This window comes from Cuculus canorus, chromosome 14, assembly GCF_017976375.1.
Source record: "Cuculus canorus isolate bCucCan1 chromosome 14, bCucCan1.pri, whole genome shotgun sequence".
Classification (NCBI taxonomy): Eukaryota; Metazoa; Chordata; class Aves; order Cuculiformes; family Cuculidae; genus Cuculus; species Cuculus canorus.
The window spans coordinates 12,664,088-12,679,639 of NC_071414.1; the positions used below are offsets into that span (position 1 = coordinate 12,664,088).

Consider the following 15,552-nt stretch of genomic DNA (forward strand, 5'->3'; position numbering starts at 1 on the left):
AGCGCTTCACAACGCTGCCGGCATAGTCCGCTCTGAGGATGCTCCTCCGCACCACCCCGCGCCTTCCGGCAGCGCGGGACCGCCCTGCGCAGCGCCGCCGAGACACACTGCGGCGATTGGAGCACGCGCCTGCCTGGCGTTCGGGACAGCCAATCAGAGCGCGGCTCCCGGAAGCCGTTAGCCAATGGAAAGAACGGGAGGCGGGACCCGGACGAACCCCTGCTGCGATTGGAGCACGCGCCTGACTGGCGTAAGAAATAGCCAATCAGAGCGCGCTTCCGGGGTCCGTCAGCCAATGGAAAGGGAGGTAGGCGGGACCCAGGCGAGTCCCTGCGGCGATTGGACTACGCGCTTGACTGGCGTAAGAAAGAACCAATCAGAGCGCGCCACCCCGCGAGCCAATAGAGGGGACGGGAGGAGAGCCTGTAGTGGGCTGGGCGCGGCGGAGAGCGCGGCGGGCAGGTGAGGGCCGGCGGTTCTGCGGTTGGTGTGCCCCGGGGTCTACCGTCCCTCTCCAGCCGTGGCGCGGCGAGCCCTGCGGCAGGCCCTGGGCCTTCGCGGAGCCTCGGCCAGAGCGGGGCCGTGGGCCCGGGGAGCCAGGCCGCCTCCTCCCGCGGGCCGCGTTCGGGTTGTGCGGTTCCTTAGAGCGATCTTCCAGTACCTGAAGGGGCTACAAGAAAACTGGGGAGGGGCTGTTCACAAAGGCTTGTAGTGATAGGATGAGGGGCAGTGGGTGTAAACTGATGAAGGGCAGATTTAGACTGGACGCAGGAAGAATTTCTTCACTGTGAGAGCAGTGAGGCCCTGGCACAGGTTGTCCCGTCCCTAGAGGTGTTCAAGGCCAGGTTGGATGGGCCTTGGGCAGCCTGATCCAGTCGGAGGTGTCCCTGCCCATGGCAGGGGACTTGGAACTGTATGATTTTTAACGTCCCTTCTAACCCAGACTATTCTATGATTCTATGAAGTTAATCTTTCTAAGAGTATACGTTGGTGCAAAGCTAACACATGTTTATTTGGGGCTTTCCTGTGTGCTACATGTTGAGATGGCGTTCTTCTAGTTCATTTTGTCACAGGCAGCTCTTTTATATTGCCTTTGTTTCTCATTATATGATAACGTTGTCACGCAAATTGTGTAACTTATGTTTCTTGGGATATTTCCTAGGTGTTTTCATCTGGCAAAAATGAGTGAACCTCAGCAAGTGAGTGCCCTTCCTCCACCTCCAATGCAATATATAAAAGAATACACTGATGAAAATATCCGTAAAGGCCTCGCTCCAAAGCCGCCTCCACCTGTGAAGGACAGTTATATGATGTTTGGTAATCAGTTTCAATGTGATGATCTGATTATTCGACCTTTGGAGAGCCAGGGCATTGAACGATTACATCCTATGCAGTTTGATCACAAGAAAGAATTAAGAAAGCTTAATATGTCTATCCTGGTGAACTTTTTGGACCTCTTGGATATCTTAATAAGGAGTCCAGGGAGTATAAAGCGAGAGGAGAAACTGGAAGACTTGAAACTGCTTTTTGTTCACGTCCATCATCTTATAAATGAGTATCGTCCTCACCAAGCTAGGGAAACGCTGAGAGTTATGATGGAGGTGCAGAAACGTCAGCGTCTGGAAACAGCAGAGCGATTTCAGAAGCACTTGGAGCGAGTTGTAGAGATGATTCAAAACTGCTTGGCTTCCTTGCCTGATGATTTGCCTCATTCAGAGGGAGGGCTGCGAGTGAAAGTGGAAAGAATGGATACTGATGATGGTGGCAACTGTATTGGACAGAGCGAAAAGCAGAGAGAGCGTTTGGGTGGCAAGAGAGATCAGGTTTTAGACAAAGATGCAGCTATGTGTAGCATAATTGATGAAATGACATGAAGAGAACACTTGTTTGTGAGCTTTGAGAACGCTTGTTTGAGAGGCAGAAGGGGTTCAGAGTGTATGTATAATATTTTGGTTTGCTGTCGTACAAGCTGACACAGTGTTTACTGCACACCTCTTGGAGGCTGTGAGTGACTAGACAGATGAAAATGTTTAATACTTTGAGTTGCGTGTTTATTGTTAGAAACAAAAAAGTCTACTTTTTGCTGAATGTATCGTGAAGTGGTAGCCACAGATTAAAGTCATCTTTTTCTGTTGTACTTTCATTTGTCACTTTTTTCTTTCTTGGAATATGCTTCTTTTACTGTTTTAAATTTTGCTTTATAGCATGGAAGTAAGTAAGGAATCTGACTGAGAAGAATTGCAGTTGATAGTCCTACATTTCAAATAAGTGCTAGTTGTTTACTATTTCAGTGGATCCTTTCAGGAATGTGTAATTCAATATTACAAATAAAATTAGTGTCAAGTCTGCAAAATCAACTTTCTAGTTATGTAACAATATAACTGTACTAAACAGAACCTAAAAATTCCTTTATTATAGATGTAATGTAATGCTATTTGCCTTTTAGAGACTCATAGGAATCTCAGCTAAAAGAATTAAAATTGATTGGATTTTACTTTGATTGCATGTAAATCATAACCAGTCTTGAGCTTACAAAAATGCCTGCTTTCTTTTTATAAATACATAGATGCTCAGACTAACTTATATTTCTTCTATAGTTAGTATAAGTGAATTAAGTGAATCATTTTGCAGTACAGATGCTTCATGCTTGCCTTTTAGGTGGGCTCTGTGCCCAGCTGAGGATTTTTCTGAGGAAGAAGAGTCTAGTTGGATAATTAGCCTTTATACTAATTGAGAACTTCTAAGTTTGAGAGAACCTGCAAGTGTCCCACCAAGTGGAACCCATATCAACTGTGTTTAAAGGATATTTGAATTGGATCTACCTGCCCCCACAGCAAGAGGAAAAGAATGATTTGATAGCAAAGAAGTGACTTCTTTACCCTGCTCTTGCTGTCAGGAAAATCCTACTTCCATCTTCTTGTCTTGCAACACTAGTATTTTTCTTTTCCAAAGTATGTAAAGAAGGAACTTGCACAAGGTCCATTTTTCACCATGATTAAATAAGCTATGCCTGTTTCACTTGATAATTCTGTTGTTTTCAGAAATGTTGCTTAAATGGGCAGGCGGAAGTACTTAGCTGTTGGGTGATGGGGATTGAGCTCAGTGCAAGTAAAGATGAAATGAACTGAGGTGAGTTTATGACTCACTGGGGGGCATCATCTGCTTTTTTAAGTGCACATGACATTATAAGTAACAGTGAAGAAGTGGAAATGTCTTTTTTAGAAATACATGAGTAATTCTATGAAGTGAACACTTTTGTCCTTTATTCAACTACCACTGTTTCCTTTGCTCTCCCTGGACTAGATCTAAATGATATTGCTTGTAAGTAACTACAACAGATGCAATTGAGCAGAATTAATTTGGTATGTACTTTACAAATGTTGCTTTATGTGAAAGAATCAAAGAAACATTTTGTGCCTCCTAGATAAGAGGTGGTAGAACTGCAGTTTGTCACAGATGTTTTAACTTTGCCATTTGAAAAGAACTGTCATAAATGCACAGGTTTCCTCTTTGCTGTTACAGCTTCAGTTTGGGAAAACAATAGCCTGTAGCTATGGTGAAGGCAGTGGGTGGGGTGCCTGTTAGTCTGAGGAAATGGGCATTTCACGTTTTGTAGGGCATATTGTGGCTTACTAGCAAATAAGATGGTAATTGTTGTCTTCTCTAATGTGTTAATTAACCTGATCCTGATGACAAGATCTTTACCTTGGTAAATCATGATTTTATTTTTGGATGTGTTAACGTTTGAAGTATTCTGCCACTGAAATGTGTTGGATTGTGTATGCCTCATGAAACTTGATGAGGTATAGTTAATATCAGGAGTTAAGCAGCAGTTTGTTGGCTGTTTTCTTAGTTAAAAAAAGGAAGGGAAAGAAAAAAGCCCACTTCTTCTATTACACTCTCTGAACAAGGAAAGTGATCAGGGAAGTACAGTTACTTGAAAAGCTCCAAGAGTTTCTTCATACAGAGAAGCAAAAGTGTGTTACCAGTGGACAAAAGTGGAAAGTTTGTAGCTCTGATCATCTAAAAGGCAAAGAAGAAAAGCTATTTAATGATAAATCTTCAAAAGAGTGTAATGAAGAGATGTTTCCAACTGTGCTTTAAACTTATTTCAATATTTATTATTGTGGCTTGTTTTTATTTATGCAAAGTATGGTCTGGCTATATGCTCTCTGTCAAGAAAAAGTCTGTGGCTACTTTAAGGGCTGCATGAAAGTGATGATGTTGACATCTTTTCTACAGAAATGGTGGTCATTTCTTGCACAAACAGAAAAACAGGAACCTGGAAAACGGACATGTAAAAACTCAGAAATGATATCAAGGCATTCAGCATGGTTGGTGTTTAAGATGAAATTCAAAGCAAGTGGCTCAACCGCTGCCCTGTAATTCTTGCATTCTCTTACGATGTGACCAGAACGGCTTTCCTGGGGATGCAGGCAGCATCCAAACTACTGTAGGCTATCATACTCACAAAACAGCCTGGGTGAAGTGAGTAGAAAGGGCTCAGGCAGAGCTCTGGGATAAGTTTCCTTGATTTCTTATCCTATTTATTTATTTCAGAGCTCCAGTGTGGCCCATGCATGCTGCATGTTATTACAGGTAACTGGCAGACAAGATGTGTCCTTGTCCGTGGGTGAATATTTGTCATGCTGTACCACCAAAAGGAGTTCATCAGGCAGCACTCCACACCATCACGATACAGCTGTCGTGGATGCGGGCAGCTGCTTTCTGCCAGAACCAGGTTATCCTGCCTTTTCCATTTGTGAAGAGCAGTTTCAGGATCCTGCTGTTAATGATCAGAATTGTACCGAAGCAGCCACCTACAGTTTCCTGTTCCCACAGAAACGAGAAGAGTGAAGAGGAAGCATTTTCTTGAGTCCTGCTTCTAGCAGCTTTGTGCAAAAATATCACTTTGTCCTTTCTCTCGGTTCTCTCCTACAGGTATATTGCTGGTGATTGTCTGTGTTCTGGCTACTTTAATCTATTATTTTCCTCCTTATCACTTCAAGAAACTGTTATTTTGGTGACTACTCTCATGCAAGATAGTTGGTGCTAGACAGCTCTGTTTGGTCTAATTCCAGCCTGATCTATGTTTTGGGTATGTTTTTGGAAGTGTTTCTGCTGTTTTGGTTGTTGATAAAAAAGTAATTCCTTACAATTTACTTTTGTCGGTATAAAACAGTGTGAGGTAGATTAATTGCTTCAGTAAAGAACACTTGTTGGCCCTGTATCAAATCCACTCGATCACAGCTGCACTTCTAGTCCAAACAATATAAAACCCCCAGATGTCCTCAAGAAGAGTTAGATAATCCAAGGACAGGGAGGGTGGGCAGGGAACACCATCTCTCAAAATCTCTGTTTTGTCAACAACATTTTGTCAAAGTGAGCTTTGAGCTTGGGATGATGTGGTTTCCACACTGCTTTTAAAGTGACCTCTGCATTCTGTGTATTTTTCTTTATATTGCAAAAGTCCAGATGCTTACAGAATTCTTGACAGTCCGATGATGAGACTGCCACTCTATTAGGCTACACCGTAACAGTAGCACAGCTTTCCAATGCTACCGGGTTATAGACCACAAAGAAAATAGCATTTACATAGAGATGCTCTGAGCTGCTTCTCAGTATTAGAACCAGAAACCTATGATTAAATGCTTGAGTGATTCTTCATAGGGATCTGTTACTTTGCCAAGTCCTTTCTGTTTAGCAGTCTGTTACGTATCCTATATAATCTCTTAATCAAATTCTATTTGTATGACAAAAAAAGGTGGGGGATCAGTAGGGGGCAGTGGATTACCGAGCTGTGTCAACTCAGTGATGTTGGCAGCAGTTTTATCTACTGTAATCAGAAGTAGATTTATGAAGTACTGCAAATTTTAGCCTTTTGGTGAAACCACAGTTAGCAAGTTCTGCTGTGGATGCTACCAGTGACAGCATTTGGCTGTGCTGCTTGAGACTAACAGACTAACCACAGGAAAGGCAATCCGGATTTGACTAAAGGGCATTCTCAGTTGTCTGAAGATGACGTACTAAGAAGTAAAACCAGAAGTTTACAAAGAAGATAAGTTTTCTTGAATGTAAGTGCCCGAAGAGTGAACAGGAGTGTTGTTCCTCATCTTCAGCTACAATGTCATCTTCTTTCTGCATGAACTGCATTTTTCTGATCCTGTTTACAGGTAACTAAGTGGGGCTAAATGAATAGGTGGAGGTGGATCGAAGTAACATGCATCAATGTTTCTAAGGGTTGCAAAGAGAGATTTTGTGTTGCAAAAGGAAGAGTGGCCGCATGGCACAGAAACTGCAGTTTTGCTTTATGAATAGAACTTTACAGCAGTGGCTCAATAGTCTTATTATGGCTTTACTCCTTTTTAAATCAAAATCATGTTGAGGGAACGATGGTTTTAAAGATAATGCCTTTTGGGCTGTTGGTTCATTTAATCATTGAATGATCTTTTGCATTTTTTAGATAATCATCCTCTGAGATGAGGAGAGAACTTCAAATCGCTTTTAGGAAAGGTTTTAAACAAGGCTATTTTGCTTCAGCAGGCTTTGTGAAGGTGAACGCTTATGAAGATAAAGAAAAGGCCAGCTATGGCTTATGATGTTCTTTCACCAATGCGAAATTTTATTGGGACAAATTGGTAATTTCTCGTTTTTTATTCTGAGAAAGCAATCCTCCTGGGAAAATATTGCTAAAGGCAATAGCACTGAAAATTGCAGAATAGTACTAGTATAGGCAGATAGACATAAAAAACTTGGTGACAGGATATATTCATTAGATAGAAAAGGGATATTACAGATAATGTTTATTTTAATTCTTTATAAGGATGCTTGTGATAAGATTCACTTCAAGCTTTCTTTTTTTGTGTTAAATGCATTATTTTCGGAAATTAGTTTGTAGTATGCTATTGTGGCAAAATCTCTGCATGCAGACTCATTTTTAGCTATAATAGCTTAGGTTAGGAAAACAACTGAACTGAACTGGGTAAAACAGCTTTTTTACGTCACATAATTGCAGTGAAGCCATGTGGTGCTTGGGGTCTCCTGGTTAATATTGGCCTTGGGGAGCTCCCTTTCGTAATTATAGGAAGGGCTGAATTTTAGCAGAAACCATTTGTTGGCTGTACTTTCTGCAGCAAATTCTATCTCTGAAATGAGAGTTAGATTAATATGGATAGATTGAAATATTTATACATGTGATCCCATTTTATTGAATTTGATAAAAAATGTGTAGTGGTAAGGATACGGTGAACAGTTTCCTTTGAAGTACAAGCAGACAGAGTGGTTATCTCAGGAGTCCCATTGCTTAACCTGTTAGAAGAAGATGGTTACAGGGTGGCTATGACTGGATCACCAGAGTACAAATGATTTTGGTTGGCACTTAACACAGCTTTTTAAAAAACTCTCCTAATGGGGGGTATTGACTGAAGTGACCTAAATACAGCAAAAGCAACTATCTCCCTGTGATGAATAGGCTCCTGGCTGCTAGATCTCACTCTTTTGACTTGAGAAGTGTCACACAAGCTTCTGGAAACATGAAAAATTACTTCTAATGGGAAGTAAACAAGTTAGAAACAGTGTAAGAATGAGGGAAGAAAATAAGGTAGTGAAAAAAGAGAGTATAAAACTTCTCGGAAAAGGTCTGAAAACTCTCTTCTGGTAAGGATGGGCAAAATCTGTCATTGGGCAAGAAAAAGGAAATGTATTCAGCGGTGACCATTCTGCTTAAACCTGCTATTTAGTAGCTTTTTGTTTAAAGGGAGAAGCAGTTTCCCAGAATGGGTGTAATTAAGCCAGCGTCTTAGTGTTCCCCTGTGTGTGGCTTGGATTAAATCTAAATGAAAGGAAAAAATAAGGAGTGAACAGGCTGGATGTGGCTAAAGAGAAGCCACAGAGTTGCACGTGTCCAAACTCTTGTTCTCTTTCACCTCTCTGCCTATGTGCAGAAAGAATATTTCTTCTCTTTGAGTAGAGACATATTCTGAACAAATCACTGTCCTGATCATTATCCCTCACTGTGTCAGTCCTCCTGGGATTCACAACTGTTCTTGGGAAAACATGATCCAGCGATGTCTGCTGGGATTTGTGAGATGGAAAGTGTTGGGTCACGCACAATGCCTGAGGAGCTTCCACTGCCATCCATGGTGTTCACCAGCTACGTTTGTCTTTGTCCCCAGGTCCCTCAGTATCGGAATTACTTGTGAAAGGAAAGGTTGGTCAGAATATCACTGTGCCCTGCTTTTACAGTGTTAAAAGGACACAAGACATCACATCAATGTGCTGGGGTCGTGACAGATGTCCTGTTTCAAAATGTTCTCGGACCATTATCTGGACAGATGGGTGGAAGGTGACAGAGCAGCACAGCAGCAGGTATTTGTTGAAGGGGAACCTGCAAGCGGGTGACGTGTCCCTCACCATCGTGAATGCCGAGGAAGCAGACAGTGGGATGTACTGCTGCCGTGTGGAGATCGCAGGGCTGTTCAATGACGAGACAAGTAATCACAAGGTTGTGATAGAGAAAGGTAAGTGCAGAGCTGCTCTTTTCTGCGAGTACTGTTGCGGAAAATCTGCTTCTTGTTCTGGGTTTCAAACATTGTGGTGGAAATGATTTCTATAATCATCCCTAGGACTGGTTTTTAGGACTTTGCAGGCCCGCCGTTAATGTTATTTAAATTAAGCTGTCTCTAGCCTTGTTGTAATCCCAGTGCGGTCCTGCAATTAAATAAGGGACACGGTGCTTTGGTTGATGGTGCACAACACCACTGAGCTTTCTCAGAAGCACTGTTTGAAGAATTTAAGAGAAAGTGGAGCACAGGGTACTAAATTATCCAAAATTTCATAGAAAATAGTGCTTCATTTTGTGCCAGAGACACAAAATTACTACATATATATTTTTTTTTAATCAACTCTCCCTTTGATTTTTAGTTTTTCTGTTATTAGCAAACCCCATGATAATATATAGAACAAGTGGCTGTCAGATGTACTTGTGTAGTGGGTGCTAGGAAATTTTTGTTACAGAAACACTCTCTACTGTCACTACATAAATGTACACTAAAGTTAATTATAATGTATGTTGCTTTTGTTTTATTTTTTAACATCAGCTAGGATCTCTACTGCAAGTCCTCACACTTACCCCTCTGAACAGACCTCAGGTAACTGATCCAAGTATTAATCTCAATAGCATCTATAACCTATATTGCAAATGGGGATCTTGAGAAGGAAACAGAACTCTAGATGATAGTAAATTTTAGTTTAGATATTTCTAAACATTACTGTAGAACAGAGATCAGAACTTGGTTTGAAATTCTGCTGGCATTATATAGAGAATCCAACAGAAGGAATGTGTGTATGTGGGAGAAAGTTTGCTTCCAGGAGTTACACCTAAGTGGTGTTGCAAACATCGTTTTTCTTGTAGCTGTTGTTTTGATATGTTATTTTCTTTGTGGCATAGAACCTCACCTTCTCTTCTAGAAATACATCCCAAGAACAGTAAAACAAATTTTTAGGAGTCGGGTGTGCCCACTATTTAATTTATTTGTTACTCTATAACATAGAACTGTTTTATTGGGCTGGCTCAAAAGTGCATCTAATCCAGGATCCTACCTCCAGTAGCAGTCAACAGTAAGTGGTCAAGGAGGACAGAGTGGTAATCTTGTGATACAGTGCCAAAGTGTTCTTCAGCCCCGGTATAATGTGTGTCTCAGAGGATGCCCACATCCCTTTTAGCCTATACATATTTAATAACGTGAGGCCACTCACTGTAGTGGAAGAGGTAATAAACAACTATTGCTTATTTGGTTTCTCCCTCCATTTCAGATATTACAACTCTAAAATGTGACAACAGTTGCGTTTCCTTTTCAGAAGAAGAAGTGAAAACTTTCTCAGACTGTTTCTGTTCTAGTTGCAAATAACATAGCTTCCAATCTTAGAACTCATGTGTTTTCTTAAACCTGTGACATCTTCCTTAGCTGCTGGTGGAACAATTTTTTAATGTTTCAGAATGAAGATATTTACAGAGAGAGAGGGACTGGAAAAAGCAGGTGGCCATGTGTCTCTGATGTAGGAATACTCCAGGATCTCCAATGATAGAAAACAATGAAGCAGATGATCTTGTCCTCCTCAAAGCAAAGCTTTGGGATAAGGGTAGCAATTTAAAACATCAAAGGAACCAGCTAGATTTGTCACCATGTTGCAAGGATATTTTGTTTTCAGAAGGATTGTTGTATATCATCTGAGGATACATGGAGAAACTGCGACTGATCACATGGAAGACATAACTTTGTAGCTCTGAATTTCAAATATTACAAACAGCTTTGTTCTGGGAAATTACCTCAAAATATGCTGCATGTCCTTATGTAAGCCTATCACACTTTGTCAGTCTGTTTATTGTACAGCTTTCTTGGACATTCTTTAACTCTGCATCACTTGTTTTTCAAGGTCCTCAGCTCACCTTAATCAGTTTTCATTAGATAATCTAAGTTTGCTTTAGGCATACACTGTGATTTCTTTGCTCCAAAAACATATACAGAGCCAAGACTCCTGATAAAGAGACACTTAAGTTTGATGGTCTCAAGTTATCAGTGCAAATTCCTCTCTGTCAAGGAAGAGTGTTTCTCTTTGCAAGTGATGTGTTTCTCTTGCTTTTGCTCAGCTCCTGGGAGCACCAGAATATCATCCTTTCCCATCACAAGAACGTGGTCATCAGATTCTGCTTCAGAAGCTCCTCAGACTGTAAGCATCTCTGTTGTGCTATAGAACACCTAGACAAAGTGGGTAGGCATAAGAGGTTATTGGGTCATCCCTACAGTTCACTTGTGCTGTTTTAGTTTGATTGCAAAAGAGGTTCTTTTCCAGTCTGCGTGTTCACTACTCATGAAAGAATGCTTATGTGCTCATTATTAAAGGGGAAGAAACATGCTTTGTATGCAAAAAGTACTTCCTGCTAATGCAGGAAGAGCTTTAGCAACATCTGTATTGCCTTTCAGGCCTCTAGTCCCTGTGCAAGCACCTCAAACTGCTCGGACGTAACCTTGAAACTGCAGGTATGGCGGAGCATGGGGAAGAGTGGAAATTAGATCACCTGAGAGCGTAGCAATGCCCCTGCGCTCCTCAGGCAGTGGGGTTCGAACAGGCAGCTCTGTGTCTGTCCTGCTGAGTCCTTCAGCACATACTGCAGGCTGACAGGCAGGGACATTACCCAGATTTTGTCAGGAAGAGAAGACCGCCAAGAGCCTTTGGGAAGGCTGTGGTGTGTTACGAGGCGGTATGTGCTGCGGGCATTCACAGGGAGGCATGTGCAGAATGTAAGTCTGGGACTGGACTGTGCTTCAGCATCTTCACAGGACTGAGTTCCTAGGGAGAGGTTAGATATCTAACAGCGGGCTTCACAAAGAAGTTTTGCTTAAGTAAAGATCAGTGCAAGGAGAAGGCACATTTTCCTACTGGTATAAAGTCTTGCCTAACTACTGAATACTGCTTGAAACTAGTCCTGTATCTCAAATTAGACTTTTTCTTTCAAGTTTACTTTTTCTGCGGGGTTGCAAAACACACAAACAGGCTTCTTGCTGTCAGTGTCACTAATGCTCATCTGCTTTGTATTTGACAGAATGAGTCAGTCTCACTTCCCAGTAAGCACTATTCAGAAAATGGGCTATACATTGGGATTGGTTCTTGTGCGGCACTTCTAGTCATTCTTATTTTGGCTCTGTTCCTCACTAGACGTAAGTACTTTTCACAGGTGTTTATTCATGGATGGGTTAGATACATCACGTCCCAGTTGCTGCAGATGCCACATCTTCTAGATGGCCTCACTCTGTGCCTGTGCTGTGGTTGCTTGCTCAGCCCTCCACCTTAGCCACTGGTTGCAAGGTGCAAATGTGGTCCTGTCATTTTAGGTCTTAGACTCCTTAGCAACCAGTCAGCCCAGGTTCTGGTCAAGAGCTGTGCAGCACAAGTCCACCTACCCTGACCCACTCCTTTCCTCCTGCCCTTTCCTCAATTGCCATGTTGTCCCAGACCTTCCCCATGGGAGGGACATTGGTTTCATATAACTATATTCAGTATTTTTCTATGTGCCAGGCTTTCCCTTTAGAGGCTTTTGGTTAGACCAAGCCATATGAATTAGATCTTGCAGAAATAATGAGTTTTCCTGTACTGAAAGCAACTGCTTAACATTCCCATATTTAGTTTCTTACATTTGAATTTTTTTTTTGGAACTGCTACTTTACATGCTTCTGACAGTTTAAAGAAAATTATTTGTTTTCTTTCTCTTTTTTTTTCTTTATTTTCATTCTGGGTGGTCCTTAGAATATTTATACAATACGAAGAAGACAGGTGACTTTTCAAAGTAAGTATTCTGTTTCTGCTTTTAGGTAACAGGAAAAACTAGGCTGCAGAAAGAAAATGTTTTCAATTGGCTGACCACTCCCCCACATTCTTTGACTTTCTTTTAAATCTCAATTTAATAGGAAATATTATAAAAATTAATAAATCCTGCTACTTGTTAGTTAGTAAGCAAAAATGAGTATAATTGTAATTGCATTAGAGAGCATGAAAACTTGAAGTGTGGGTTGTCTCATAAGTGGAAAAATGATTCGTTTATCAGTCATGTTTAAATAAGTGATTTTTGAATACTTTACATTTTTCCAATGAGCTGGTTTATTTAGTTCTCTACCCTTCTGTGTATTTATTGTCTTGTCTTTTAACAGCATGGTTTTTACTCTTTTGTGCAGCTTCATTGCATTTTGGAGGTCAGAAGGTGCAGGGAACCACAGTGCCCTGGAAGATGAGATCCATGCAGAGGAAAACATTTACATAATACACTAAGGACTGTATGCGTTCTTGTCTTTGTCATCGCTGGGACATTAAATAGTTCACAAACTGTTAGCTGCTCCCTCTGCTCAGCAGCTAAACATGCCTGAACTACTGAAGCATTATTCATAACATTCTAACAAAACAAATAAAAACTGCACTTCTAATTGAAAACTTTATCAGCCTGTTGCAGAAACAGAAACCCTGCTGGCTCAAATGGAAATTTCCAGAATCCACTTATCAAACCCTAAGGAAAGCTGCCGTTATATTTACTGCATGTTTCAAATTCCCTCTTCCCTTTCGGAAAAAAGAGGGCGTGCCAGAATGGTTGCTCCATCACAAAAGGAAAACCACACATGTTGTTTAAAAGTTTCTTTATAGCTGGCAGATACAATAGCCAGTAAAAGAGTTCATACCCTCAGACTGCATAACCTCGTAGCTCCCATGACAAAGGTGACACACGGAAAAACATGGTACTATGGGTATTTCAATGTACGTTTAGTTTAATTTTCATTAAAGTGAGATACACCCAGCCCTGGTAACAGCTCAGTAATGCAATGTGCTAATTCCTGTCCACTCAGAGTTAAATTTGGAGGAGCTATGGATGCTCCACCCATCATGAGATGTCCTTGGAGCCTACAGCATCAGTACTTCACTGTGCAGAATCTTCACAGCTTGTTTTCAGAGAACTATGACTAAGTGTCTTCCTCTGCAACATACATCACCTTTTTTCTCAGTGGCTTTCTCCTTGGGTGTGGCTTTGCCTAAGAAGTCCTCAGGGTGCAAAGTATCACTTCCAGGCCCTTAAAACAGCTGAAAAAAAAAAACCTAACTACTTTCTCACTTTTCTTAACTTGTGGAAAAGTAATGAACATTGCATAAAGTACGGGCTGAAAGTTTGTCCTGAGTTTACACTCCTCTAGACACCAGATGACTCTAATGTCTTCTGCTGAATTTGTGTTGATGGCTTTTAGCTCATTAACGGGGAGTGTCTGTGGCCTGGTGCCTTTTCTCCGTTGCTCCTCAGTTAGACCTGGCTCTCAGCTTTTATTCTCTGCTGCACTAAACTTTGGTTTACTTAAGTAAACAGAGGCAGCCCTACGAGGATAAATAAGCACTTTATGCATTGATGAACAACAGATGCAACACACTCGAATCAGCTTTAAGTGGAAGAATAATTTTCCATGACTGTTTTTAAGAACACATTTTTAAACAGAGGCTGGGGACTCCCTGAAAGAGCAGAGAAGTAGTACAAGCGGGAGAGAGACCAACTCTCAACAATTGTTGGTCAGTAAAAGTTTTACCCTGAAGTTCATCCGAAGCAACAATGTGGAATACCTAAAGCAGACATTGCTGCCACAGGGAAGACTTGCAAATTTACCTCAAACTTTCTATCATTGAATTCATCATTTTTGAAGGAGTCATGGGAAGAACAAAGCTGTTTTATCCAATGAGGCATAAAGGACCAATAATAAAATCAGTAGGTATTTATGTTAACAGCTGAGATATGGGTCATCCTTTGAGGGGAGCAGTGTAGCAGTTACCTGTCCTTCCCCCCAGCTGGTAGAGAAGGGTGGGCTTTCCCCCAGGAGTCCTGGGGAGCCTAACTGAGGTGGGATACTGTAGCTGAACATGCTTGCAAAGACTCACGGAGGGGCCAAATGCTCCTCATCCTGTTGAGGAAGGAAGAAATAGAAAATAATTTGGGATAGGTGACCCTGGTGTGCTCTGTATTTTCACTTGTGCTGTGCATTGTCTTGGGCTGTCTGTGACAGCACGCCTAAAGGATTGAAAACGTGGAGGGGAATTCATGACTGACTGAAGAGCTCTGTATGGGAACACAAATATTAAGTGATTACTGACCCTGGGCCAGGAAAGCCGTTGGAAGAAATCAGATCTGCTATTTTCTGTCTTTGTGTCAGGTGTTGTTCTCTGTAAGGTACCAAAAGTAGAAAGGACCTGCTAGTGTTAGACTGTGTTTGTGTTTGACTATTCGTAACAAATATTAAACTAAAATTACTGACTCTGCTGCAGACATTGCTTTGCTTCTGGTTGGCTGAGCACGCTGCTGCTGGGGGCTCCAGCCCATGGCCAGAGCTGGAGGAAGTCTGATCTGGTCTCTGAGCTAAATCTCAGAAAACATCTTCAGCAATTTCTGCTTCCTGCAACTTTTACCAAATCAGTCCTACTTGGGTCAGAGTTATACAACTATGGTGTTTCCAAAATGATCCATTTCCAATTGCTTGTGCTCTTAAGGAGTTTAAGGACTGTCCTTGAAGACTGCTAATCATCCAAACTGCTTGCCCATAAGGATTTTTTACTTAACGTTACAATCTACTTCAGATTAATTCTTATATCAGAGAGGTTTCATGCAAAATAAAGTCCTGGAATATATGATAATCGATATCTCAATTTAAATTTCCTTTCTGCTGTGCAGTTACTTGATAAACAGACTCCGCAAAGGTTGTATGAAGCAAGAACTTCGTCTTTGAGAAGCAGTATAATACAGAATCACAGAATCTCTGGGTTAGAAAAGACCTCCAGGATCATCGAGCCCAACCATTAAAAAATACATACAAACACATGCAGGCAGGAGCTCCATGTGCTTTTTCATTACTTTAACTCATGTCAGTGGATTTTGAAACAGACATTTCAAAATGAGCCCCAAGATGTGCAGGTGGGACTTGGAGCCCATTCGGAGATTATCCAGCTGCACTGAAACTGAGAGCAGATTGAGCTTGATAA

At 41.4% G+C, this 15,552-nt stretch overlaps 2 protein-coding genes across 3 annotated transcripts; both read left to right on the plus strand.

Moving 5' to 3' along the window:
* Positions 1–402: 402 nt before the first annotated feature.
* Positions 403–2,137, plus strand: MED7 (mediator complex subunit 7). Its single transcript, XM_054079855.1, has 2 exons — positions 403–462; positions 1,163–2,137. The coding sequence occupies exon 2, from the start codon at positions 1,182–1,184 to the stop codon at positions 1,872–1,874; it is 693 nt and encodes a 230-aa protein (XP_053935830.1). The 5' UTR covers positions 403–462; positions 1,163–1,181; the 3' UTR covers positions 1,875–2,137.
* Positions 2,138–5,824: 3,687 nt separating this feature from the next.
* LOC104063082 (hepatitis A virus cellular receptor 1 homolog) lies at positions 5,825–12,981 on the plus strand. Of its 2 annotated transcripts, XM_054079853.1 has the most exons (8): positions 5,826–6,173; positions 8,175–8,519; positions 9,099–9,149; positions 10,649–10,728; positions 10,983–11,039; positions 11,603–11,717; positions 12,304–12,343; positions 12,729–12,981. In XM_054079853.1, the coding sequence occupies exons 1-8, from the start codon at positions 6,125–6,127 to the stop codon at positions 12,820–12,822; spliced, it is 831 nt and encodes a 276-aa protein (XP_053935828.1). In that variant the 5' UTR covers positions 5,826–6,124; the 3' UTR covers positions 12,823–12,981. The 2 variants fall into 2 exon arrangements, with proteins under 2 accessions (XP_053935829.1, XP_053935828.1); XM_054079854.1 differs by lacking the exon at positions 11,603–11,717 and having other exon boundaries at positions 5,825–6,173.
* Positions 12,982–15,552: the final 2,571 nt, after the last annotated feature.

What these genes read in the sequence shown, in the direction of transcription:
- MED7 (XM_054079855.1), top strand. Translation starts at nt 1,182, where the DNA reads ATGAGTGAACCTCAGCAAGTGAGTGCCCTTCCTCCACCTCCAATGCAA.
- LOC104063082 (XM_054079853.1), top strand. Translation starts at nt 6,125, where the DNA reads ATGTCATCTTCTTTCTGCATGAACTGCATTTTTCTGATCCTGTTTACA. An exon ending in TTTTCTGATCCTGTTTACAG is followed by an intron (nt 6,174 to 8,174) that starts GTAACTAAGTGG and finishes CTTTGTCCCCAG; the next exon opens with GTCCCTCAGTATCGGAATTA. An exon ending in CCCCTCTGAACAGACCTCAG is followed by an intron (nt 9,150 to 10,648) that starts GTAACTGATCCA and finishes GCTTTTGCTCAG; the next exon opens with CTCCTGGGAGCACCAGAATA.